Genomic DNA, 25,121 nt, shown 5'->3' with positions numbered 1-25,121 from the left:
ACCACAGAGGGCCAGAGCTGGGACTAGAACCCAGTACGTAGTCCTGACTCCGTTTTAACCACTAGAGTGCACTGAACTTCACTAGCAAAAAGGATTTTGTTTTATTTTCAGAAATAAACAGGTATAAATCCTGACTGGGATCACCCCTCGGCACCTGGGGTAACACTGCCCATCATCACTCTTTCAGTACCCTCACATTTGGGATGTGAACCCAGTTGATTTTCTGGCCTGGAAAAACAAATCTACGTGTTAAATCCACTATCGTGGTCTGTGAGACTTATTGGTCTTTAATAATACAAATATGGTGAAGCCAAAGGCCATTTCAATTCTTGGTTATTGTTAAACATTTCATGTTCATTTGGCTGGATGTAAGTGGCACATTCACCTAGATAGCACTAGTAAAGTGCAGTGCTTAATACCTGATTGAAATGCACTAATGGAGTCCTGTGCAGACTGTTTATACTGGGGTGGCTAAGACATCGGGGACTGACCTTTGCAGCAGTCCCTGATGAGAGGTTCCTATTGGCCCTAATATGGACTTTCCAATTTCTCTTGTGCTCAGTGTGCAATTGCGTGGAGTAAAATCAGGACGTCTTTAATTTGAACCAAGGCGTTGATTTACAAGTCAGTTCAGACAAGATGAAAAGTAGGTCTTAGCCACATGACCCAGACGTGAAACGGACAATAAGAGTCATGCAATAGGGTAGCGCTCTGCACTACAATATAGCTGACTCAGGTGAAATTCCAAATCCTGGGCTCTCACCTTTCATGGCAGCAGGGAACAGCATACCCACCTCATTAGCAACGACATTCCTTCTGGGTGGCTGGCAAGCTTTGAAATGAGACCACCCCATCCTCTTTAGTGGGAAGAACAATGGTTGTGATGTCAGGCCTAAAAGATTAGGGCTATAAAAAAGGGGTGAGTGGAAGGTGAACCTCAGGACTCTAGTAGGGTGACAGAAGAGCCTTGCCCGGGGGGTGAAGATACCTGTGCATCAAACAAAGCCCTGCCCCTTCCCTCCTTCCGTGTGTTTGATCACTAGAGAGGCAGAATTCCCCATCTACGTGATGTGTCTTCCCTACAGCAATGGGAAGTCTTTCCACCCACAATCTGCTTGCAAAGGAGGAGTTATGACTAACAAAAAAAAATTACCACCGAAGAAGCCACAACCAGAGTCTTGCAGGGAAACATGCCACGCAGAGGCTTTAACATCGTTAGCCTAATTTATGGTCGAGAGACAAATCCAGGGCTACAGGCTGAGTCACAGTTACACCCACACTGCAGGCAAAGGTGAACGAGGCCAACAGAGCTGGTCATGGGAGCTTTCCCAGCTCCCAGGCAGGAGCAGGGAACCAGGACAGAAGTGACACACGCCGGCTGTTCTCAAGCAGCATTAATAAAGGTTTCGAAGAAAGCAGAGTTCAGGCCTCATGTTTGGAGGATAGTAGTGATTATACAAGGGCTATGTACTAAGAGGGGAAAACAGACAACATGGGGAGCAGGACCTATCTTCTCTGCTGCATAGGTTCTGACAATATCGCTGATGTTCAGTCCCGTTCCTGAAATATTTAAGCCAATTAGGCGAGCGGGGGAAAGGGAGAAGCCTTTTTTAAAATGGACCTAACAAGACAGCCAAGTGGCGTTGCTGACCCTTGTGACTCTATTGTAAGCCTCATGTTCTCTGGCATTTTTCTTAAAGCCTCAACGTCTGGAATCAGGTTATTACCCGAGATTCTCAGCCTCCTTCCAAAGTGAGTTTGTAGCACTGGAAGTCTGGGGAAAAGCTTGAAAACATGACTCTTCTCCGTGAAGAGAAATCAAAAGAACAGCCTTTGAGTAACGTTCTTGTGATTTTTGAGCCACTCAGAACTTTGAGGACCCTGGCTCATGATTTTTAAATACCTGAGGTGGGCAATGACATACCAAATAGCCTAGTGACTTCATATCGAATGAACCTCATCTTTCCCTTGCCCTCTTTCTGCCATCTCTCGCTAAGCCTGGGAGCCCCTTTATGTAGCTGCAAACGGCCATGAGTAGCCATGAGGCCATTTAGATAATAAACAATTGTTCAACATCTTGTGGTAAAAGCACTGGTAACAAGGGCTAGGAGTTCAAGGCCCAGCTTTGTCAGAGGCTCACCGTGCCTCAGTTTCTCCCATTAAACGGAGACACTGATAGCCACCTCCATCACCAAAGAGTGCAATCTCAGCTCTGTAAGGTTTTAAGAGGGCTCACACACTGCAGCAAGCAGCCCTCTCAGGGGCTGTACTCAGAGGGTTGAATTTTGCCCCAGCAGGCTGCATGTGCCCTCTTAGGGGGGCAGTTTGTGCCATGTGCTGAGTGCCCCATGAGTGCACTCACCATGGTGCAGCTCTAGGGCCCTTGAAAGTTAAATATATTTAAGGGAGTTAAATTCTTTTCTCCTCTACTTACCTGCCAAGATCCAAATTCAAGGCTCTTGTGTTTCTGCTGCAACCACTGATGACATCTCAGCGGCAGGTATTTTGCTCCCCCACAGTGCTCAGAACTCAAGTCTTGGCAGGTGAAGGGGAAAAAAAAAATAAAGCTTTCTACAAAACAAACCCGATCAGAGACTGACTCAGTACCCAGCTGGCTACTGCTGCCAATGCAAGCCCTAGCTTTGCTCTTTTCTCCTTGTACTGCCTTCGGACCGCTCAGTTTCTCCTGCTCCTCATATCGGGGACAGATAACACAGGCCACGCAGTATCTGAGGGCAATAGCTGCAGCACATACAGCCTGAGTACTCCAGCTGCATAACAGGAGCCAGCCATCCCCAAGGTTATGTTCTACTGAGCTGCACAAATTCCAGTCCGAGATACTCTCTAAGCAAGGGAATGTGAAGGGACACAGCTGCATGCTGTGCATTAAGCTCGGCAAAGCAGAGCCACAAATATCTCAGTAAAGAGGGGCACGCATACCCGGAGCCAAGAAGCTGATAGTGAGGTTACGTGGACAGTAATCAAGAGACTCACAGACTAGACCAGGGGTAGACAACCTATGGCACGTGCGCCAAAGGCGGTGTACGAGCTGATTTTCAGTGGCACTCACACTGCCCAGGTCCTGGCCGCTGGACCAGGGGGCTCTGCATTTTAATTTAATTTTAAATGAAGCTTCTTAAACATTTTTACTTTACATACAACGATAGTTTAGTTATATATTATAGACTTATAGAAAGAGATCTTCTAAAAATGTTAAAATGTATTACTGGCACGTGAAACCTTAAATTAGAGTGAATAAATGAAGACTCGGCACACCACTTCTGAGAGGTTTCTGACCCCTGGACTAGAGGGATCACACTGGGTGTTGTTGGGGAGTTGATGTGACAACAGAATGAATGACTCATCCCCTAAACCAACACAGAGAAAGCAGGAAGATGGGCATCTGCTAGATGTCAGTCTCTCCCGCAGAGCAGGGAAAACCAAATAGCTTTGATGCATGATAGGAGACTCTTTGCTCCATTCTATACCCGCCCCCGTTGACTTCCCTTGTCTTCTCCATGTCCCTCTTGCCTTTAAGCCTTTCCTCTCAGCTCCATCCCCCCTACTAGCTCTTGTCACTCCTTCAGTCCCTTTCTTTTTATCTGCATCCTCAGTTCTTCACTCTTCCTTTTAAACAAAGGATCCTGTGGAGCTAGTTCTCCTTCCTAGCACGGCCGGCTTTAGGAAGTGTGGTGCCCAATTCGATCGGTTTCGACGGGGCCCTGACAGGGATAACTAAGTAAAAAAAAAACCATGTGGGGCTTGTACTCACCAGGCCGTGCTCCTAGTCTTTGGTGGCGGGTCCTTCATTCGCTCCGGGTCTTCGGCAGCACCCATCGCCAAAGTGCCGCCAAAGACCCGGAGCACCGCCGGGTGAGTAAAAATTAAAAAGGCACCTCTAGCCAGGGAAGGGATTCTCTGCCACTTGCCCCCCCACTCTGGGCAGCCCTGCCACTGGGCGCGGTGCCCTCTTAGGCGCGGGGCCCGATTCGGGGGAATTGGTGGAATTGGCCTAAAGCCGGCCCTGCTTCCTAGAACACAATGAGCACTTCCATAGGTTCCGCCTAGTCAGAGGGATAGCCCTGATACAATTTAATGGCCACCATCCTTATGTTTAGGCCTTAAAGCTGCTAGAATCCGATAAGTAAGGTGCTCTTGATTTTAAGTAGGGTTACATTTTTCAAAAGCACTTCAGTGACTTAGGCTCCAAAGTCCCATTTTTGAAAGTGACTTAAGCACTTCGAATGAAGTCACTGTTGAAAATAGGACTTCGGTGCTTTTGAAAACCTAACCCTAGATCTCTTTGTAAAAGCTATCACTCTGCCACTGAATGAGTAAGGCAGCCCCCAATGATCACAGCTTTGAAAAGATTTGAAAAGTAAAAAAGCTAGATCCTCAGGCCGACCTGCTTTCTGCACAGTGCACCTGGGGTGAAAGTCACACGGGTGGTTTTCCTCCCCCAATCATGGGGACAGCTGAGCACTAGCTGAAACAGCAACCACAACCTCCCACATCCCTGGCATGACACCCCCTTCCCACCTCTCCTCCCCCACAGTGTCTCCAACACTGGGCTGTGTGGCAGGAGCAGGCACCATAGGGCTGGCTATCCCAATTCTACAGCCCCCAGAGATTCCTTTCTTCAAGGTTAGGGAAGCTCCCCATCCCTCCCCCCCACCTCCCATGGGACAGCCCAGAGAGTCTAAAAGTTTTAACTAAGGTTAGCGTTCTATCCTAGAGCTGTGCTGAGATTTCCACTGGTGCCCAGACAATGGCGCTAAGTCAGGCCCGGTAGTTAGCGCCCCTCTCTCTCAATGCACTCTATGCCTGTGGTCATGATCAACACCCCATCAACTCTTCCAGCCACAGACTACATTTCAAACTAATATATAAAAGTGGCTTTACACTGCATTTGTAGGTATCACTAAACAGTGGATCCTTCCTTTGGATAGGGCCCTGTGCCTACACCCACAGCCCCTCTGTTCCATCACAACTAATAGGCTTTTTTTTTCCCTTTTGGAAGTAGAGTGACAAATCACAATATTGACCATATTACAGAAATGCAAAAAACCCAACTAAGTGCCATGAGACACAGTTTGTAATTGTGTGGAGCACATGCCAGGGTTTGGTCCATATAAAATAGTGTGATCATCCCAAACCTGCACCAGTGAAGATTTTACAGCGTCAGATAATAGTTGGTGGCTGTGAGAACCTCACACATTAATATATTTATCTTCTCAACACCCATGCTATTATCCCTGTTTACATATGGGGAACCGAGGCAAAGAGAGATTAACAACGAGGAGTCTGGTGGCACCTTAAAGACTAACAGATTTATTTGGGTATAAGCTTTCGTGGGTAAAAACCTCACTTCTTCAGATCCATCTTCAGATCCATCTGAAGAAGTGAGGTTTTTACCCACGAAAGCTTATGCCCAAATAAATCTGTTAGTCTTTAAGGTGCCACCAGACTCCTTGTTGTTTCTGTAGATACAGTCTAACACGGCTACCACCTGATACTTGATACCAAAGAGAGATTAAGTGACTCACTCAAGGTCACACAGGAAGCTTGAACCAGAGCCAGAAATTGAACTCAGATCGCAGATCCCAGGCCAGTACCTTAACCACTAGACCAGGCACCCGTTCTTTGTTCCTTAACCACTGGTACCATGAGATATACAAGGGTGCCTGCTCCCATGACTGCCAGGTGTCGCATCTGCTCGAATGCCAATGAAAGCTGATTTCTCTGGGCATGGAAATTAAAGGCTTGACTCATGAAGGGAGACCGTTTGGATGTGACAGCTCCAGAGAGCACAATGCAGAGCGAGACTCCGGCTTTAAAACACTACCAAGTGCAGCAGGAATGTTGAGCAGTCACTGCCAAAACGTCACTATCAACATTTTCTGCATAGTGAGTACCGGCTTAAAGCAAACAAGTTACTGTTTCCCCATCATTTAATCTCTCTCAGTTGTGTGTGTGTGGGGGGGAAGGGGTAGGGATCAGGGGGAAGGCTAGGGAAACACGTGATGACTCTGTCCTGGATATATCCCATGAATGTAATTTTTTGTGATGTCGTTTGGATACAAAGAGTTCCAAGTGTAATCAGGACGCTGGGAACCAAATCGAAAAAATGTCTGAATCTATACACTACAAGCCACTGAAAAAAGGAGAATGCAGAGGTCATTCAGTTTTCAACTTACATTTCCAGTACCTTGGAGTTTTGTTTAGATTTATTCAGAAGCACACTTTGCAACATCACAATGATGACACGCCATGAAAAACTGGATAGCATCCTTGGCCAAATTCTCCCCTGGTGTAAAGAAGCAAAATTCCATCAGTGACATTGAAGCGGTGCCCATTTACAACAGGAGAGAATTTGGTCCTCTGTTCAGAGCCCATTTTCTTCAGCTAATAGCAATCCTTTGCCCATCTCGATCGCCACCTGTTCAAGGATCCCAAAGTGCTTGCAAACGTTAATTCAGCCTCCCAGCTCAACACTCCCAGGAAACAGTCATTTTTACAGATGGGGAAACCGAGGCACAGAGTGGGAAATAGCTTGCCATAGGTGCACAGGAAACCTATGGCAGAGCTGGGAATACAACCCCCAACTCCCATCCCTGTGCCAAACCCACAAGCTCCACCTCCAATGTGTGCTATTTTCTATATTTTTATATTATATAATTCCCAGTGTTTTTGGTAAGTAGGAATAAATACATGAAGACCAGCATTTCCCATTGGCTCCAAGTGCTCATTATACACCTGGATCCTTCATGATGGTGATGCTTTGATGATGTATCTGGGGAACAGACAGCAGGAGCAGATGAATCCTGCCGTGAGTGCACAGGACAGGACTGGACTAGATGACCTCTAGAGGTCCCTTCCAGTCCTACGATTCTATAAAAACACGGGTGAGAGCATGCCTCCACTTGCCAATGCAAAGTGCTCAAAAGTCACAAGACTGGCTCTACAACCATGCCGTTTAAAAATATTTTTAAAAATTGGGAATTTTATTTGCTTTCTGGTGTCTGAGTCTTTAGGGGCCACTCAATTCTTATTTTCAAGCTTTTCTCCACCACCATGAGGGAGAGAAATTTACTTTAAAAAAAAGCTGAGATTTTCACGCAGTCACAGGAGTCCAGGAGCTGGGGCTTAAAATAAAAACACCAAAATGTTAGGAGATTCACGATGCATCACAAAGAGAGGCCAACACTTTCAGTAGTTTCCTGAAATCCTTCCATCAGGAGTAAGGTTTGCCTCCTGCCTGCTGAAATCCCCAAAGATCTGTGGGTATACACACAGGACTAACCACAAAGAAGCCAGACATCCCCAGACCCACTGTGGCTTCCTCTAGGTTCCTGGAAATGCAGTTCCAATGGAGCCACATTACCAGGATTTCCCCTACCTGCCATAGCACCATTGTAAAAGGATTCCCCAAGGACAGAGTGGCCCCATTGGGAAGTCAACCACCACCCTCCTGCCTCCCTTTCAATCTCTCCCCATGTACAAATCCCCAGATCTGAAGAGAGCACATACGGTCCGAAGTCTGAAGACTGGGGGTGAGGAAAGGGGAAGCCCAGATGCAGCTGATCCACAGACCCCTCCACTCCATCCCAGCCAACAGAGGAACACTATACACACACACACACATCTACCTACTGGACATTATCTTGCCCCTGGATTCTGTTTTGGAGATAAATTCCTACTGAAAGAAACAGACAAACATGACACACATTTACACTGTGGTAGCCCCAGTCATGCATCAAGGCTCTATTGTGCTAGGCGCTGTACAAACAAACACAGAGATGGGCCACACCCCCAAAGAGCTTACAATCTAAGTTTTAAAAACATGACGCAAGCATAAATCTTCCTAGAGATCGTGTCCACGGCTTCCCAGGAGCTATCAGGTACCATTACTGTAAGAGACTAGAGATCTATTTAAATGATAGATGGCAACATAAAAATACCGGCAGAAGCTTAGCCAGGTTAGAACTAAGTTGATTGATTGATTGATTGATTTTGGAACAATCAGTCAATCAATCAGTACTGCCTCAGCTCTCAGAGCCGAAATCATAAAATTAAAGTAATTCCACAAGACAAAGACTAGACATTTGAAATGCTCTCCTCCCTAGCAGCGAGATAGCCCTGGCTCCCACCAACACAACGCTCCTAGGTGTATAGAATGACACCCTGCAGCAGGCCCTTGGCAACAAAGTCACTCATGGAAGACAACATACCAGAGTTCTGCGATCGGGCTCCAGAACGCTCAAGATTTTATCCCAACAAACCAGCTCAAGTTTCAAATTGCAATCGAATAGCCAAGGCCACACGCTCAGCAAAACAGCATGCAAGCGCCCCAGAGGCTGAAGTGCACTATCCTAAAGCAGCCAGCAGTAACTCCCACCAAACAGGTTTATGGAAACTGATCTGTTTGCAGAGGGACGCATGAACATCCACCAGACAAATAAGCCGTTGGCTGTGGATGAGTTTGCCTGGCTGTACAGGCGAGGTTACAGCACATTTCATTGGCTCAGTTCTTGCTTTCAAGCACATTGTAGTGGTGGACTTGACTCCCAGTCCCTTATAGGAAGGGATTAGAGTAACCATGGGCAAACTGTCCAGCATGGCTGGTTCCCCACTCTAGGGAGGTCTCTAAATCTAGTCTCCCAGCAAAGGACTTCAAACAGAAAAGAGAAAAACTAATCTAGCACTGGGATTCCAATGCTCAAACTAGCAATAGGGCATTCGATACAACACCACTTTGAGGACAGAAGTGGAGCATAGGACGGGATCATTGCCCTCCAACCCCAGAGCTGGAGAAACCAAAACCACCAGCAGATTCCCTGAAGACGCATTGCTGAAGAGGGCGCTCCACGCTTGTCAGGATTAAGCCAGTGCCCAGGATCTATTTTGTGAAGTACAGTATCTTCTGAACTGGCTGATATCGCTACAGCTAATGCTACTGCCCTTAGGGAACAGTGACCAAAGATATGTTTGACTCCCCCTTTAAGACAAGGCTTCCCTTCTACTAAAGCTACCAGCGCTCAGCTGCACTAACTTCAGACATAAGGGCTTGCATTATAACCAGCAATATGCTGCAGGAAACACAGAGCACGTCTCCCATGAAGAGGCTGAAAGGCCTCATTGTAATTAAGTTGCCCTTAGTACTGTCTGTCCAACAAGGCACAAAAAGAAAAAACACAGGCTTCTCTCTGCTGGCACTAGAAGCCCGAATAAATGTTGTCCTTCTAAATGCCACATGAAGAATCTATACTGCTGAAGACTTTATAAGAGCGTGTATTCCTTCTATGCACTTTATGTATATAGTATATTTCATTTATATAGTGCTGCTCACGCCAATGAATCTCAAGTTTTATATCAGGGATTGGCAACCTTTGCCAGGGAAAGCCGCTTGCGGTCCGGGATGGTTTGTTTACCTGCAGCGTATGCAGTTTCAGCCGATCGCGGCTCCCAGTGGGCACAGTTCGCCTTCCAAGGCCAATGGGGGCTGCGGGAAGGGTGGCCAGCACATCCCTCAGCCCGCACCACTTCCTGCAGCCCCCACTGGCCTGGCACAGTGAACCACAGCCAGTAGGACATGCGATCAGCCAAACCTGCAGACGCTGCAGGTAAACAAACTGTCCTGGCCCGCCAGCGGCTTTCCCTGGCAGACCAAAGATTGCCGATCCCTGTTTTATATGCACACAAAATGATTCGAGATCACTTTACATTTAAGTTACATCCACATGAATGGTTTCGCCCACCACTGAAATGCACCTCTCACTTGGGTGGAACCTGGAAGCATCAAACAGCAATACTAGTACTACACAACAGTTTTGGTCAAAGTGAAAAGTAAATATATCTTCACACTTAAAGAAAACCATGAATATGGCACCAAAATGACTGGAAAAGTTCAATGAATATTAAAAGTACATCAAGGTGTTTTTCATAATTTTCCAAATTGTTTTGTGTTACTCACCTTTTATAACTCCTCTTTGGAACCTTAAAACTGATGTTGGTCCTGCTTTGAGCAGGGGGTTGGACTAGATGACCTCCTGAGGTCTCTTTCAACCCTAATATTCTAGAATTCTATGAATCTTTGCATTCTGAATGCTCCCCATTACATATGGGAATGCACACACAAATGGGTTTGTTATTGTTATGTTGCTGGTAAGGGCTAGACCACACACACACACACGTTTCTTATTGTAGCATTGCTTGTGGATGCAAGGCTGAACAGTTTGCAGCGATTTTTGTTTATTTTTTTAATATAGGGTCTCATGATAGTTTGGCTGCACACAGGTTTGTTATTGTAGAGTTGCTCATGAATGCTGAGCTGAACAATTTGGTTTGTTATTATAGGGTCTCAATCACTAGGCTGCACAGACACATTTGTTATTGTAGAAATGCTCCGGAATAGTGCTAGGCAAAGATTTGGGAGGGGAGGGAGGGGGGGAATTTTCACTGAAAAAAATGCAGATTCAGGTTGACTAACGCATTTTGAAAGCTCGTCAGGTTTGCCAAATTGCTTTGATCCAGGGGTCGGCAACATTTGGCACGCAGCTCGCCAGGGTAAGCCCCCTGGCGGGCAGGGCCAGTTTATTTACCTGCAGGTTTGGCCGCGGTTCGCCGTCCCGGGCCAATGGGGGCAGCGAGAAGCGGTGTGGGCGAGGGATGTGCTGGCCGCAGCTTCTCGCCACCCCCATTGGCCCAGGATGGCGAACCGCGGCCAGTGCGGGCCGCGATCGGCCGAACCTACTGTGTCAGCAGGTAAATAAAACTGGCCCGGCCCGAGCCGCATGCCAAACGTTGCCGACCCCTGCTTTGATCAAAGCAAATAAACGAGAGCTAAATAAAATCCTTTCTAATTTTGGATTCCAAACAATTTTTTGTTTCAAATTATATTTCAATTTTATTTTTTAAAATGTAAAGGCCGCTTAAAAAAGTATCAGTTATTCGCACAGCTTTCCTTGTGAAAGCTGGTTTGTTACTGTAGGGATTCCATGAGCTTTGGGCAGAGCGCACTCTGATGCTGTAGCATCATGCACAATGGCTGGCCTTATAAGAAAAAGGAGCAGATGAAAAAACCCTCAAAATAAGATGACACAATATTTGCGAACAGATACAAGAAATACAAAGTAAGCTGACATTATTGCCTGCTAATCACAGAGTATCTCTTTAAAAGAATGGAAAAATGCAGAGCGTGACATTCCTTTTGCATTTTGCCCTGTTCGCCCAAATATGCCATACTCTGAACTTAAGCAGCAGTGAGAATTCTTCCTGGTGCTGTACTGAGGCCAAAGTTGCCACAGTCTTCAGGACTTCTGTCTGAGTCAAGACTGCACAATTCGGCCCTAACTCCTCTGTAATAATGACACTCAGCAATATACTAGTCCTCTGTTAATGCCATGCCAATTTATATTCTCTGGGTGAGAGGCCAGAGTGGGTAGAAGTAGCAGCTAATTCACATCCTCCCTTTCAAAAAGGCATTTGCAGCACTTTTCCTGTTGCAGCTCAATGAAAAACACATTCATTGTTTAACACGATGGCTGTAAACCTGTGTGGTAGAGTATTTTCTCATTCCATTGTTCCCTCACAGAATGGAAGTAATAAAGCAAATCTGCAGCTACATGAAATTTAGGGCCCTGTCCTGATCTTTAACACAGAAATGTGTATCCATCAGCTTGTCACAATGAATCTAGGCATCCTATGAAGCATTTTCTGCCCACCCAGCATTTAGGGGCTCATAGGCATCTGAGAGTGTTTGAGCCTCACCAAATCTAATGTAGACTCCAAATGCATTCAAGGGGGAAAATATTTCCATTTCTGCTTATGTGAATTCACATACAAATTCATCTGTTTCAGAGCCCACACGACACCAGGCCACAGTTGAACCTAGGTGCCAAGTGACTGTGCCACATGGTTTCAGAGACAGTGAGGAAACTGAATAACCCCATGTGAAGTGAGACTCCCATACTTTAGATGCCAGTGAGGGGGTGGGAGAAGGGAGAATAGATTCAGGTTTCCAAAAAGAGATAGCTTAGGATGTGAAATAAATAGGACTGCCAACTTTCTAATCGCAGGAAAACTGAACACCCTTGCCCCACCTCTTCCCTGAGCCCCGACCCCCCCACTCACTCCATCCCCCCTCCCTCCGTCACTCGCTCCCCCGCACCCTCACTCATTTTCACCGGGCTGAGGCAGGGGCTTGGGGTGCAGGAGGGGGGAGGGCTTCTGCTGGGGGGGGGGGAGTGGACTCCAGGCTGGGGCCAGAAATGAGGGGTTCAGGGTGCAGGAGGGGGCTCCGGGCTGGGGCAGGTGGTTGGGGTGCAGGGAGGGGTGAGAGCTCTGGCTCGAGATGCAGGTTCTGGGGTGGGACTGAAAACTGGACACCTGGCAACCCTAGAAACACAGAAAAACAGAACTGTGAAAGTTAAAAACCAAACACCCATCTTTTGATCAAATATTGTAGTACAGTGGTGGGCAATCTGCAGCCCGTGGGCCGCACGCAGCCCGTCAGGGTAATTGGCTGGCGGGCCACGAGACAGTTTGTTTACATTGACCATCTGCAGGCCCGGCCGCCCACAGCTCCCAGTGGCCACGGTTCGCTGGTCCTGGCCAATGGGAGCTACAGGAAGTGGTGCGGGTCACTGAGACGTGCTGGCTGCCACTTCCCGCAGCTCTCATTGGTCAGGAACAGCGAACTGCGGGCACTGGGAGCTGTAGGCAGCTGTGCCAATGTAAACAAACCGTCTCACAGGCCGCCACTACTGTAGTATAACATTTGTTATTTCAAGTATTCACTCACAGAGAATTAAAATAGAACAAATCACCACTCATGCTTGTATCTAGGCCTGGCACGTTTTTTTTTTTTCAACTGACATTGATATTTGTATAATTTTTCCACATTTGTGGGAAATTATAGGCGGGGGTCAGACATTCGGGGAATCAGACAATTTAATGACAGACGTTGCGATTCAGAAAGTTAAAACTTTATAACCAAACATAAAACTGTCAACATCGCAAGCCAAAATATACACAGTAAATTATCCTGAGAAAGGCTGAAATCAAACTAAGAAGTTCTCAAACAGCATTGTTTTGCCTATCTGAAATGTCGATTATCGATGTTTATCAGTTTGTGTGGGTATGGTGAAATCAATGTTTACTGACATTTATTGATAAAAATCTAATCCTCCCAAGCCTAATGATATGTGACCATTATATGCCAAATCTAGAATTAAACGGGAAAACACATCAAGTAGTTTAGGCACAAAATCCAGCCTATTGGACATTACTTTAAAATGTATTTTTGTTCTGTATTTGTACTGTGCTTAGTACAATAGGATCCTGATACAAAACTGGAGCTGCCAGGCACTACAAATAACTATATATAATCTTCAAAGTAACATGCTCCATACATACAGAGTGGGTGTCAATTTTATTTTGGCCCAAGTTTATTTTAAATGCCAACTAAAGTATTTCTACAATTTCCCCCCCCACAAATTTTGATAAAAACAGCCTGGTCTGTTTGTTTTTACAAAAATCCCTCCCATTCCCTATGACAGTGTTTCCCAAACTTGGGACGCCGCTAGTGTAGGGAAAGCCCCTGACAGGCCGGGCTGGTTTGTTTACCTGCCATGTCCGCAGGTCCGGCCGATCGCAGCTCCCACTGACTGTGGTTCGCTGGTCCAGGCCAATGGGAGCTGCTGGAAGTGGCGGTCAGTACATCCCTCGGCCTGCGTCGCTTCCAGCAGCCCCCATTGGCCTGGAGCAGCGAATCGCGGCAGATAAACAAACCGGCCTTTTCTTACACAAGCGGCCTCCCAAGTTTGGGAAACACTGCCCTATCGTCTCAAAAACAAACATTGACACACCAACCACCCGCCACCCCCCCGCCCCACCCCTCCCGACAGCGCGGCAGGGGAGGGTGCCGAGCAATCCCCAACAGGCCGGAGCGCCGGGGGGAGGGCGGCGAGCCCGCCGCGGCTCTGCTCTCCCTGGCGGCCAGAGCGCCGGGAGCCCGACCGGGGCTCTCCGCTCTCCCCGGCGGCCAGAGTGCCAGGGGGAGGGCGGCGAGCCCGGCCGAGGCTCTCCGCTCTCCCCGGCGGCCAGAGTGCCGGGAGCAGGGCGGAGAGGGCTCTCCGCTCTCCCCAGCGGCCAGAGTGCCGAGGGGAGTGTGGAGAGCCCCCGGCGGCAGGAGCGCTGCGGGGAGGGCGGCGAGCCCAGTCGCAGCCCCGCTCTCGGGCAGGAGCACCCCGCCGCGCCGCCCCCCTCCAGGCGCCGCCCCAAGCACATGCTTGGTGGGCTGGTGCCTGGAGCCGGCCCTGACACCAACCACCTGAAAGTGAAACTGACTTAATTACTTCATACACTACAGTGATTGGTGTAGTACAAGGACCTCGAAAGAAGAAGAGTTATTCAAGCACTTTCATAAAGTGACTATTAAAAAGTTTAAACACCATAGAGTGACAGTAAACTGGCTGTTTTACATTTTTCCACTTCCAGTAAGCTCAGGTGCTATTAGTAACATAAGTGAAGAATTAAGATTGTTTTTATGATGTAAGGGCTTTTCAATGACATTTAAATCATTCTTTTTTTTAAAAATCTCCAAAATTCTATTGTCAAGGGGAGGATTGTGGAGAAAGTAACTCATTATGTAGGACCTAAACAAATACAAAGTTCTATGCTCCCATAGCTGTTAGCTAAGGCCTGGTCTACACTTAAAACTTAGGTTGATAGAACTATTGTGCTGAGTAAAAAAAAAAAAAAATCATGCCCTCAAGTGCCATCGCTGTGCCAACCCAGCCCTCTGTGTAGACACAGCTAGGTCGACAGAAAAATGCTTCCATCAACCTAGTTACTGCTGCTCAGAGAGGTGGCGTTCCTACCGTGACAGAAAAAATGCTAGTCTGCATCTGCACTGTGGGCTTAGAGGCATAGCTTTCTATAGCAGTGTCCATAATGTAGAGATGACAGAAAAAAAGCCAGCCAACCAAACAAAAATACCATGCTGTTCTTACAGTGGTGCTGACATCCAGGAGGTTGATGCAGAAAACAAAAAATAAAGATGTGTTAATTTCAAGGTCAATTAGAAATGTAGGGAAATCAGATCTGTGATTGCCAAATGGGAAGGGACATCATCAGGGAAAACACATTTTGCTTTTCTGCTTCCTAAGCAGCAGGGAAGAAAAACAATACATACCCAAACAACTCTTGTCTCTTTAGTTACTGAGTTTCCCCTTTAATGCTGTAAGCAGTCATTTCGAATCCTTGATTATTTGAAGTGTGAGAGCCTAAGAGCCCCATTGTGCCAGATGCTCCACAAACCAAGCTAAAAGATAGTCCCTACCCCCAAACAGTTTAATTATTATATGTATAGCTCCACCAACATGCTAGGGTTTCAAGTGGGGCTTGGAAACAAACAAACAAAAATTGTTGGCTACCGGACTCGGAAATCTGAATTCAGTTCCCACGTCTGCTACACACTTACTGTGTGACACTGGGAAAGTCATGTTTCTCATCCCTAAAACAGGAAGTATTATTGCACTCTTCTCCCCTCCTCTGTCTCTCTTGTCTATTTAGATTGTAAGGTCTTTGGGACAGGGATTTTCTCTTCCTTTGGGATTTTAGTTGGGACTTCCAGGCACTTCTACTGGTGGAGAGAAGTGCCAAAGACTCCATGAATTCCACTAGGCAATTTTCTGTTGCTATTGATTTTACATAGAAGGCACTCAGATATCATGATGGGCAGCAGTATAAAACCCAAGAGAGATCAATACTGTAATACAAATAGTCAGTATGAAGAGGAAGAATGGCTGATGGTTGTAGGGTGAATCAAACCAGGTCTCCTGGGTTCTATTTCTCAGTCTGCCACTGAGTTGTTATGAAACCTTGTAAGTCTAAAACATTTCAGTACTTCACAATTTTGTTGGTCCACCTAGACAACAAATAGTAGTTCTTAACTTCTTCAATCAAAGGCATGTTTGGCGGAGAGGTAGAGTGCAAAGTACTGTCATGTAGTACGTATCGATTTCATACTATCGTATGGCTATCCATGGAAATACCTGGCCAGATCCTTCATCTAGTGTTAACCTGAATTTGTTTGAAGTCAATGGAGCTACACCAGTTCACATTTGCTAAGAATCTGCCCTATTAAGTACTATTTAAATTGTGCGTGGAATACGCTTATGTTTGCTAGTATGGAAGGACGGTTTGGAAGCAGGGTAAATACATAAATAAGAGAACAATTCTTCTTTCATACTGTACATACAGAACAACTCCACCAAAGCAATGGAGTTCCTCTTGAACCTTTGATTCCTCGTGAACCTCTGAAACATGAAGTTGAGAGAAGAGAAAATCCCCCCCAGAAAGGATATTTGTCACCAAGTGACCAATTTGCATGGAAAGGGAAGATCACTTCTTTTTTCCCCTAACAGAGCAGAGGGACACTGCAGCCCAGGTGGCCCACCGTTCAGTGGTGCTAGAACTACGGGTGCTACCGCACCCCCTGGCTTGAAGTAGTAATCACCACCACCAAATCATAGTTTCCATCAGCAGCACCCCCAGTATAAACTGTTCCAGCACTACTGCTGTTAGCGCAGAAGGGGCTAACAAGGCTAAACTCTCTTTACAGACTTAACACGAGAGACTCCTGCAATGCTACTCTTCTCACTTAAATTGCATTAAATTGCGCAAGCCAGGTCAGAACGAGACTCCTGGATCCAATTCATTCTGCTGTCCAATTCAAGGCCTCTTCAACCACTAACTATGTTTATAATACTTCAGGCCATTAAAATACCCACAGATATGATTGGCCATTGCCATGCATATGTGAGGCAGAGATATTTTGGAAGCTCAGGCTGGCCAAAGACAAGGAAAGCAGTAGAGGACTGTGGTCTTGTGATGGATCTTAGTACGTTTAAGCAGCTGATCATTCTTCCAGAGATCAAAAAGTACTTCTTGTGCCCCTAAGGAAAACAGCAGCAGAAGCTACTGTTAAGCATTTCTCTACTTAAAAAAAAAAATTAATTCATGAAACTAATCAGCCCAAACGCCTGCTATAGGATCAGACATTTAATCCTTTACACATTTAATCAAAAACCATAATCAAAACATGCATTCTGCAAAAGACAAAGAACAGACACGTACTGTAGCATTCTTCATCTTTATAATGCTACCCATATAAATACTTGGCTATTTGCAGCAAGTAAAAGAAAGTCCCAAACCAAAATCCCAAATACGATCTCCCCCAAACTTTAGGGGTGTTCAAAATCCAAACCCAGATCTGGATCAGAATGTTGCAAACGATTTGCAGTGGTGTGGAATGCAAAAGCTTTACAATGGGTCAAACCCAAACTCCTGATCTAAACATCCCCAGGAATTTGAAGACGTTCAGCATCTTGGTCTGGATGGGTTGATCCCCATTTTGCAGTCACAGACCCGCTCTGGCCCCAAAATAAGAAACATCAGAAGGATCCTCGCACAGTAAGTAGCCACGTTATCAAACCAGCAGATTTTGTTCAGTGCCAGAATGACTTTCAACTGCAAAATGGACAATATTCTCTAATGGGAAAGGAGCACCAGAGACTGCTGGCTGTGTTATTTCTGGAAAGCTAAGATGTATTACAGAAAAATGAACCGTAAGCGACAACCAGACAATTCCTGGCAAGTTCCATCCCAACCAAAACATTTCTTTTCACTTTACGTTATTTTCAAAAATGCCCAAGTGGCGAACAGATTAACTTTACAGCTAGTTCCTCAGCACTGCTAAGAAAAAGGTTTTAATGCAAATTCTCACTATAGGAAAATCATTACTTGAATCAAAATTATGTGATAAACTAGCAGGAGAAAGCTTGCCTTGCGGTTAAGCTGTGGACTGGAGCTCTAGGTCCAGTTGCTTGTGCTGTCACAGTCTGACCTTGGATTAATCAGTTGGGCCCTGGTCCTGCAGTGTTTAACTCAATGGAAGCTTTGTCACTGAGTTCAATGAGTGTAGGAGCAAGCTTCTGTGCCTCAGTTTCTCATCTGAAAAATTGGGATAATAGTTCCCTCCTCCCGTCCTTTTTAGTTGTCTAGTTACATTGCAAGTCCTTTGGGGGCAGGGAATGCCTCTTACTATCTGTCTGTACTGCACCAAGCACCATGGGGCCTCAGCCAGGGCTTCGAGGTGCTACTGACATACTGCTAGTATACTCAAAATATTTCTAAGAAATGTCTAATGAAGGCCTAGATTCAGATCCTCCTCCCATGGGAGTTTTACCTTTGGGTTCCATTGGAGCATGACTGCAGCACTGGAACATCTTTTTCATTTGTTAGTGACATATGGTAAAATAACTGCATAATTAGTACCATGTTTGCTACTCTTCGGTGTCTGTGTGGTTTGTTTGTTTTTTTAAACTGAAGCAAGCAAAAGATGTCAGAGCCAGCTGAGTTATGCTGGTCACTAAGAACTATACTCATGTAGCTAAGAGCAGAGTCTGGCTGAGGGGCTTTTTGATTGTGTTTACCGCCGCTGGAATCATTTTGAGGATTATTTCTTCTTGAATTCGGTATTTAAAAAGCTTTGTAACATAATTCTGGATAAAAAAAAAAATGAGAACAGGCTGAGTATTGCCTCAGATACCAAATGCAAGCACATTCCAATCTCATACAGACCTAAAGCACACTCAGTTTTGCACATATATTAAGGGGGCCTGTTGCCAGCTCCAACTAATATTTATTGCACGGTAAAGCTCTGCAGAGGGATTTGAGTACAGTCCTCTAAAGTTTTCTTTCAGGAAACAAAAAAAAACCCAGTTTTGCATTCATTTCCATGTGAGCTGCAACATACTAACAGGTTCCAACAGTTATTTTTCCTTTGTATCCTTTCCCCTAACCAATCCTCCTCCATCACTTGACAAAACACACAAATAGCTGCATTCAAAGCTGTCTATAGCAAACAGACATCTCAGTAGATCCCTGTAAAAACAGGTGCACAAAAGCATAGTATTTTTCAAACGTATTTCCCATATGCATGCCCCTTATCTAAACGGCCCTTGACTTCAGCAGATGTTATGTCCTTGCAACTAGGTCAGTTTGCACTGGAGCTCTCTGAGGCTAAAGGCAGAGGAGAGAAAATTAAATTGTGCTCCTGCTCCACACACTGTGGCTGTCAAACAGATCTCTTCTCTTACGCTAAAGCAATGAATTCACCACCAGTTAAGCAGAGATTTGAGTGGCAGGGCGAGAAAACAGCTTGGTGATCAATGGTCAAGTGCACTTGCTGCATTATCTCCACTTAAACTATTCCAAAATATAATGAAAGTAAGAGTTCAGGGAAATAACTGTTGCCAAGGTATCTGGATCAGCCTCATCTAAATCACTGTCACTGGGCATGGCCAGCATGACTGATCATACTGCTGCATTCGTTTGAAAGATCTTGGCTCCGGCCTTTCATTGCTTGTGCTATTGGCACTTTATTCGTCATACACACAAGTAAAGATAGTAAATCTCGGTTTTCACCTGTGGTCCTGTGCTGCAGAAGAAGAAAAAAAAAACAACCCAGCTTTTCAAGTTGCTGCTTAAAATCTTGAGCAACTTGTTGGCAGCCTTCTGCAGCAGGAAAGCCTGCAGTTGATGAGCTGTGCTTTCACCGCTGTCACTACAATTACTGATAAATTCTATTTTCAAAAAGGACACAGGACAATTCGACTAAGCCAAACAAATGTTTCAGCAAACATGCAAACAACAGGGAGCATGCACCAGCCTCAGAAATTAAGCACGCAGGGTAGGTTATCATTTGCATACGCGATGCAAAACAGCCTCATAAGGAGGATAGGTCATTTCACACACAGTCATTTCACATATGTAAATTACAGCAGACAAGTGCAGTGTAACTGACAAATGCTCTGGAAGGTAATGATCATCAAACTTTCCATAAGATTTCACATATCATCTCAAAGAGACAGGCTGATTAAACATATACATCTACTATTGGAGCCCTGGGGTATTTTGACCTGAGCATGAGGATTGAGCTATATAGATTATTAATATAGTATCATAGCCATTCATGGTACTTCACAGACACATAAAAGCAAGAGAGCTCTGACCCAAGAACACAGCAGCTACAGGACCTATAGAAAGCATGTACATACACAGCACATGCTTGTGTGGGTATATAAATAAGATTAGATAATACATATGCAGAATCTGCACGTATACAAGTTTTTTATTTCCCTAAGAAACCAGAGACCACTAGCAAATTCCATAGTGTCAAAACAAAGCACACTTGCTTGCTTCTTAGGCCTGACTGAATAACTCACTCCTGACTGTGCTTTGCTTTGACACTATGGAATTTGCTAGTGGTCACTGGTTTCATAGGGAAATAAAAAACTTCTTACATATGTGCAGATTCTGAAGTTAAGTTTTCCAATCATCCTCACTGTGCGCATGGCACAGCAGAAATGAATTCTGAGCAAGCCAGTCTGTCACTCCCCCATAAAAAGGTAACCTCCCCCACCTCCAAGAGTTACAAATAACTGAGGAAAGTTATCTTGTCAAGCAAAATGGAACCATGAATGCATTATTTGGTTATTTCTAACAAGGCAAAATAAGGAGTTTATTCAACTGCCCAGCAGTATTACATATTGTAATTATATCACATAGCATTTCTCTATTTGCTTTTCCTTCTCTGTTCTCACTGGCTTCCTTCTCAGTCAGAGTTGTCACTCAGGGGGCTCAGTCTTGCAATCCATGCATGCTCATGCAAATAGTCCTTACTCATATGAGTAGTTCCAATGGGTTAAATTCTGCTCCCAGTCACCTCCGTGCAATTCTGTAATACTTCCATTGATTTCAATGTAGTCACTCCTGATTTTCATCACTGTTACTGAGAATAGGATTTGGGACACCTTGTCTGAATAAGGACCTTGACATCAGTATTTTACAAAACATTTCCCACCCCTGCTCAGGGACAAGTTCAGCACCACAGGTGCTAGCGCTGGTGGTGAAATGCTAGTGCAGATGCAGCCATTTATATATTGCTCTTCCAATGAAATTCCACATTTGCATCTGTTAGTTGTACTAAAGACTGTCTGGCGTTTGTTGAAGCTGAATAATAAGTGATACAGGAAAACAGCAGCTCTAACCACTGGCCTTGGTTCACGCTGTGGTATTTTTCATTGGCTAGTTGTCTAGTGCTGTTTATAGATCTGGCTAGGTGTTAATGCAGGATATCCTGCTGAACAAGATAAAGTCTGACTATATCATGCTGTTAAAAGAGATGGAGGAGGGTAAAGTTTAGCAAGGCCTATGTAGAATTTATACCCCCAAAAGGCAGAGGTGCCAGAGTCCCCCTGAATTCCATCTGGAGCTTCACTGTTGCTACTGATTTTACATGGTCAACATTCAGATACTGCGGTGATGGATGTGCATAAACCTCCCCCCCCCCAAGATAGTAAAAATTCATATAAATTACCTCTACTGCTGCCACTGAAAGCAAATGGCACTAGGGTGCCACTGAAAGGGAGACCATCTAAGTGGTATTTTATTCCTTGGTTTATTAGTTTAGCATCAGGTTGTGCCTCACTCATTCACACTGACAGGTAGCTCCCACTGAAATGGGGGTACCTACCTATGGAGTAAGATATTACTCAATGTGAGGAAAGCATGGCACAATCTGTCACTTAAAAAATTAAATATCCATAGAAACTCATATAATATGATTTCATTGCTGAATTTAAAATGTGGTGCATTTTATTATACAAATATAAAGCTACACGTATCACTATATGGAAACAACTGCAAATATTTATTTAATATGATAGGGTATATTAATGGTGCTTATGATAGTTACAGTTCACTTTAAGTTACATACTGTCTACCATACTATGTGGGATGAGAGAGATTTTCAAGAACCTATTTAGAAACGCAAGTGCCATGGGCCTTCAATTGGATCTATGCTCCTAAATCACATAGGCTGTTTTGAAAAAATCCCACTCATATTTACACACACTGAAAGAGGACTCCTTTTCAGTTCCAGAGGCTGTCCCAACACATATACAAGAGTGTGCATGTTTATACAGAGGTATCCCTAAATTGTTCACCCAGAAAGCAAACTCAGTTTGATGTACATCATTTCGCTCTTTTACTCTTACCTCTGCCTTTGATACCAGACACAATGAGTTTTGCCCCTTCCCATTATAACAGACCTCATTATGTAACTTCTGTGATAGACAATCTACAGCACTTTTACCTAACAGTGAAGATTTGTGGTATTGTTGTACTTACCAATGTATCACTTGACTAGCACAAGGAACACTAGTAACACGGGGGAGATGGAATAAATGCCCTATTCTATCTACTTCGTATCTATTCAACAGAACTCGGGCACTGTGACATTTGATCTCAGTTACCGGCCAGCTGGAAACCCTACCAATCTATTCTGTACGCCCATTAAATGCGCTCGGGTTTTGAAACCAGCCCTCTAGTCTCCCTAGAGTTAGACATGCACGCGAACAAGAGACACAGAAGAAGGGTAACCCCTCAGCCGTGCTGAGTCATTTACAACAGTCAAGCGTTTCACAGCTTAAACACGATTGCTCCCATTGGGGTTTGCAAGCCACGTTGCTGTGGGTTAACGGAAACCCCCTTCCACTTCCCCTTCTCTTTTTCTGCAATCACCAGACACATTCACAGCAGCAGGGGCCGATAGGAAATTCACCTTTAAGCATTAGTAGGAGAAAGTACAACAACTTGCAGCTGTTCATCAGGTACTGTAACTTTAGCCATCACAGCGGTGGAAGATGGCCCTCGAGGAGAGGGGACGAGGAAAAAAAAAAACAGAGAGAGAGAGAGAGAGAGAGAAAACCGCTACCCATACAGCCTGGGGCACAGATCTGGGCCACACACTTTACTGCATCGAGCTTGTCTGTTGCATCAAACAATTGCGGATTGTCAAGTAGGACGTACAGAAAATGTTCTATCAATTACGCGTGTGTGTGTCTGTCTGTCTTCCATTTACTGACGGGGACGGATCAGCGAACCGAAAGGCACGAAGTGAAGCGGGGAGCACACCGCTCCGGCACTACTAAATACAGAGCAGGAAGCGGAGGCAGGAGTAGATTTAGCGGAGATGGGTCACCCCGGCCAGGCTCGGCGATACCGAATCAGGCTACCTGAGGATCCAAAGCCCAGCCCCAGGGGAGCTCCCGGCCCTTTCCCTCTGCAATCTGGGGCGCCAATCCCCCCCCCCCCCCCCCCCCCGCCCGGGGCCCCCCCCCCCCCCCCCCCCCCCGATCATGGCTGGGACTCCCCATCCCCTCTGCAGCACTTGCTGAGAGCCGATTGCTTGGGGGAGGGAGAGCGGATCCTGCTGTCCCTAGCCCTGCCCAGTGCCCGGGCACACACTCACCAGGTAGGCGCCCACGGTGCCCTGGGCCAGCATCAGGGCGCACTCGGACACCAGGAAGATCTTGATGTTGGAGAAGCAGGAAACCTTCTTTTTCCGCTTCTTATTCCGCTGCGCCTCGTCCCCCTGCAGCTCGCCGCCGCCGCCCGCGGAGCCCCCGGGCTTCTTCCCCGGCATCCTTCCCCGCGCCTCGGAGCCCAGCAGCTCCCCGCTCCCGCCGGGCTGCCAAGGGGATGGAGGGGCGCAGCGGGGCTCCTGCGTCCCCGGCTGCTCGCCTCCGCCTATGCCGGAGCGGGGTGTGCCAATCACAGCGGCGGCTGCCCGGCTCCTGCCTCTCTTCTGCCTGCCAGGGCCAGCTCCACGCCGCCGCCGCCTCCTCCTCCTCCGCTCGCCCTGCCTCCCTCCCTCCTTCCTCCCTCTCCTCCTCCGCTCGCCCTGCTGCGCACGGGCTGGCAGCGCCGCTGTCTCTCGCCAGCCCGGCTCCAGCCGAGCGCGCTCCCCCTCCTCCTGCGGCTGCAGCCGGGGAGGGCGGGGAGTGGCCGTGTGTGGGCAAAGAAGGGGGTTTGAGCCCGGGCGGAGGGGGCTGCTGGGCTGGCCTGTCCCGGGACAGGCAGGGCAGGGAGCGATGCAGCGGGTGCGCCCCCCCCCCACCCCGCGTCCCAGCGGCAGCTCTCAGCAAGGGGCAGTGCCCACCGCAGCGCGTTTCCCCAGCTGCTGAACTGATCCTGCCAGTTCTACTGCCCGGGCGACCTCCAGCTGCCCACCCGCTCCCTGGCACCCACCAGCCTACAGCTCCTGGGCGCTGCCTGGTGGCCCCCGGCTCCCTAGCCCATGCCAACCCCAGGCAGACCCGCAGCGCCCTGGCACTGACCAACAGCCTCCAGGCAACAAATAGACAATTCTCGGGCACCAGCCAAGGATTCAGGCAAACCCACTGCTCCCCTGCACATCGGTGGAGTCTCCATTCGCACCTGCACTCCCCAGGCGGCTGGCTATACATACTGGGTGCCTGCCATTAGCTTGTAAGAGCCCCCATAAATATCAGGCTATCGGATTGAGAAATTTTTTTCTCCATTTCTTAACGGCTTGGTTCAACTCGGTGCTGCTCCATACGGCACTTTGGGGGGCGGGGGGATGTATCCCAGGCTACAAGCATTACAATTCGCTCTAGTTTTTGGACCCTTGTGACTTTTTCCTAGTGCAACCTGCTTTACTGCCTCTTAGGAGCAAGACCAGAAATGTTAGATGTTCCAATCCGGAAAATGGGGAGGGGGGAATTCTGATACCAGGGTGAGGGGCCCAGTCCGAACGTCTAGGTAGAGAGAAAGCAACATGCAGAAGTTTGTTTGAACACAAACCTCAGCAAGAAAAGGGAACTGTGTGGACAACAGAGCCAGGTCCTCAGCTCATGTGAACGGACATCGCTCTGCTGATTGCAGCAGTAGAGGTACAACGAGCTACCGCAGCTGAGGATCCAGCCCCATCTCGTTGCTTGTCATTCCCCAATGAAAGCACTTGCTTTGATGTGCCTGAAAACACAGGGACTTTCGGCCACTAAGAACCCTACCAAAAGCCAGTTATGCTGCTTGCAAACAATTCATACCAATGGAAATTCTCTCCCAGTACCGCTTTCTATGCCCCTGACACGCTCTTATTCTAAGGTACGTGCATCATATGCATGACCCCTTCTCCTCATCGTCACTTGCTTTACATTATCCCCAGCGCCAGAGTTCTAATTTCA

The 25,121-nt window shown here is 46.6% G+C and overlaps 1 protein-coding gene across 1 annotated transcript in view; it reads right to left on the bottom strand.

Annotated features, from left to right (window-relative positions):
- The window catches only part of SLCO3A1 (solute carrier organic anion transporter family member 3A1), a 205,579-nt gene extending 182,022 nt beyond the window's left edge, over window positions 1-23,557 (bottom strand). The window contains exon 1 of the mRNA XM_034783459.1: window positions 23,384-23,557. Within this exon, the coding sequence (XP_034639350.1) occupies window positions 23,384-23,557 (174 nt within the window). The remainder of the gene's footprint in view (window positions 1-23,383) is intronic.
- Between the last annotated feature and the right edge of the window lie 1,564 nt (window positions 23,558-25,121).

This window comes from Trachemys scripta, chromosome 10, assembly GCF_013100865.1.
Source record: "Trachemys scripta elegans isolate TJP31775 chromosome 10, CAS_Tse_1.0, whole genome shotgun sequence".
NCBI lineage: Eukaryota > Metazoa > Chordata > Testudines > Emydidae > Trachemys > Trachemys scripta.
This window is presented reverse-complemented; position numbering and strand designations above follow the sequence as displayed.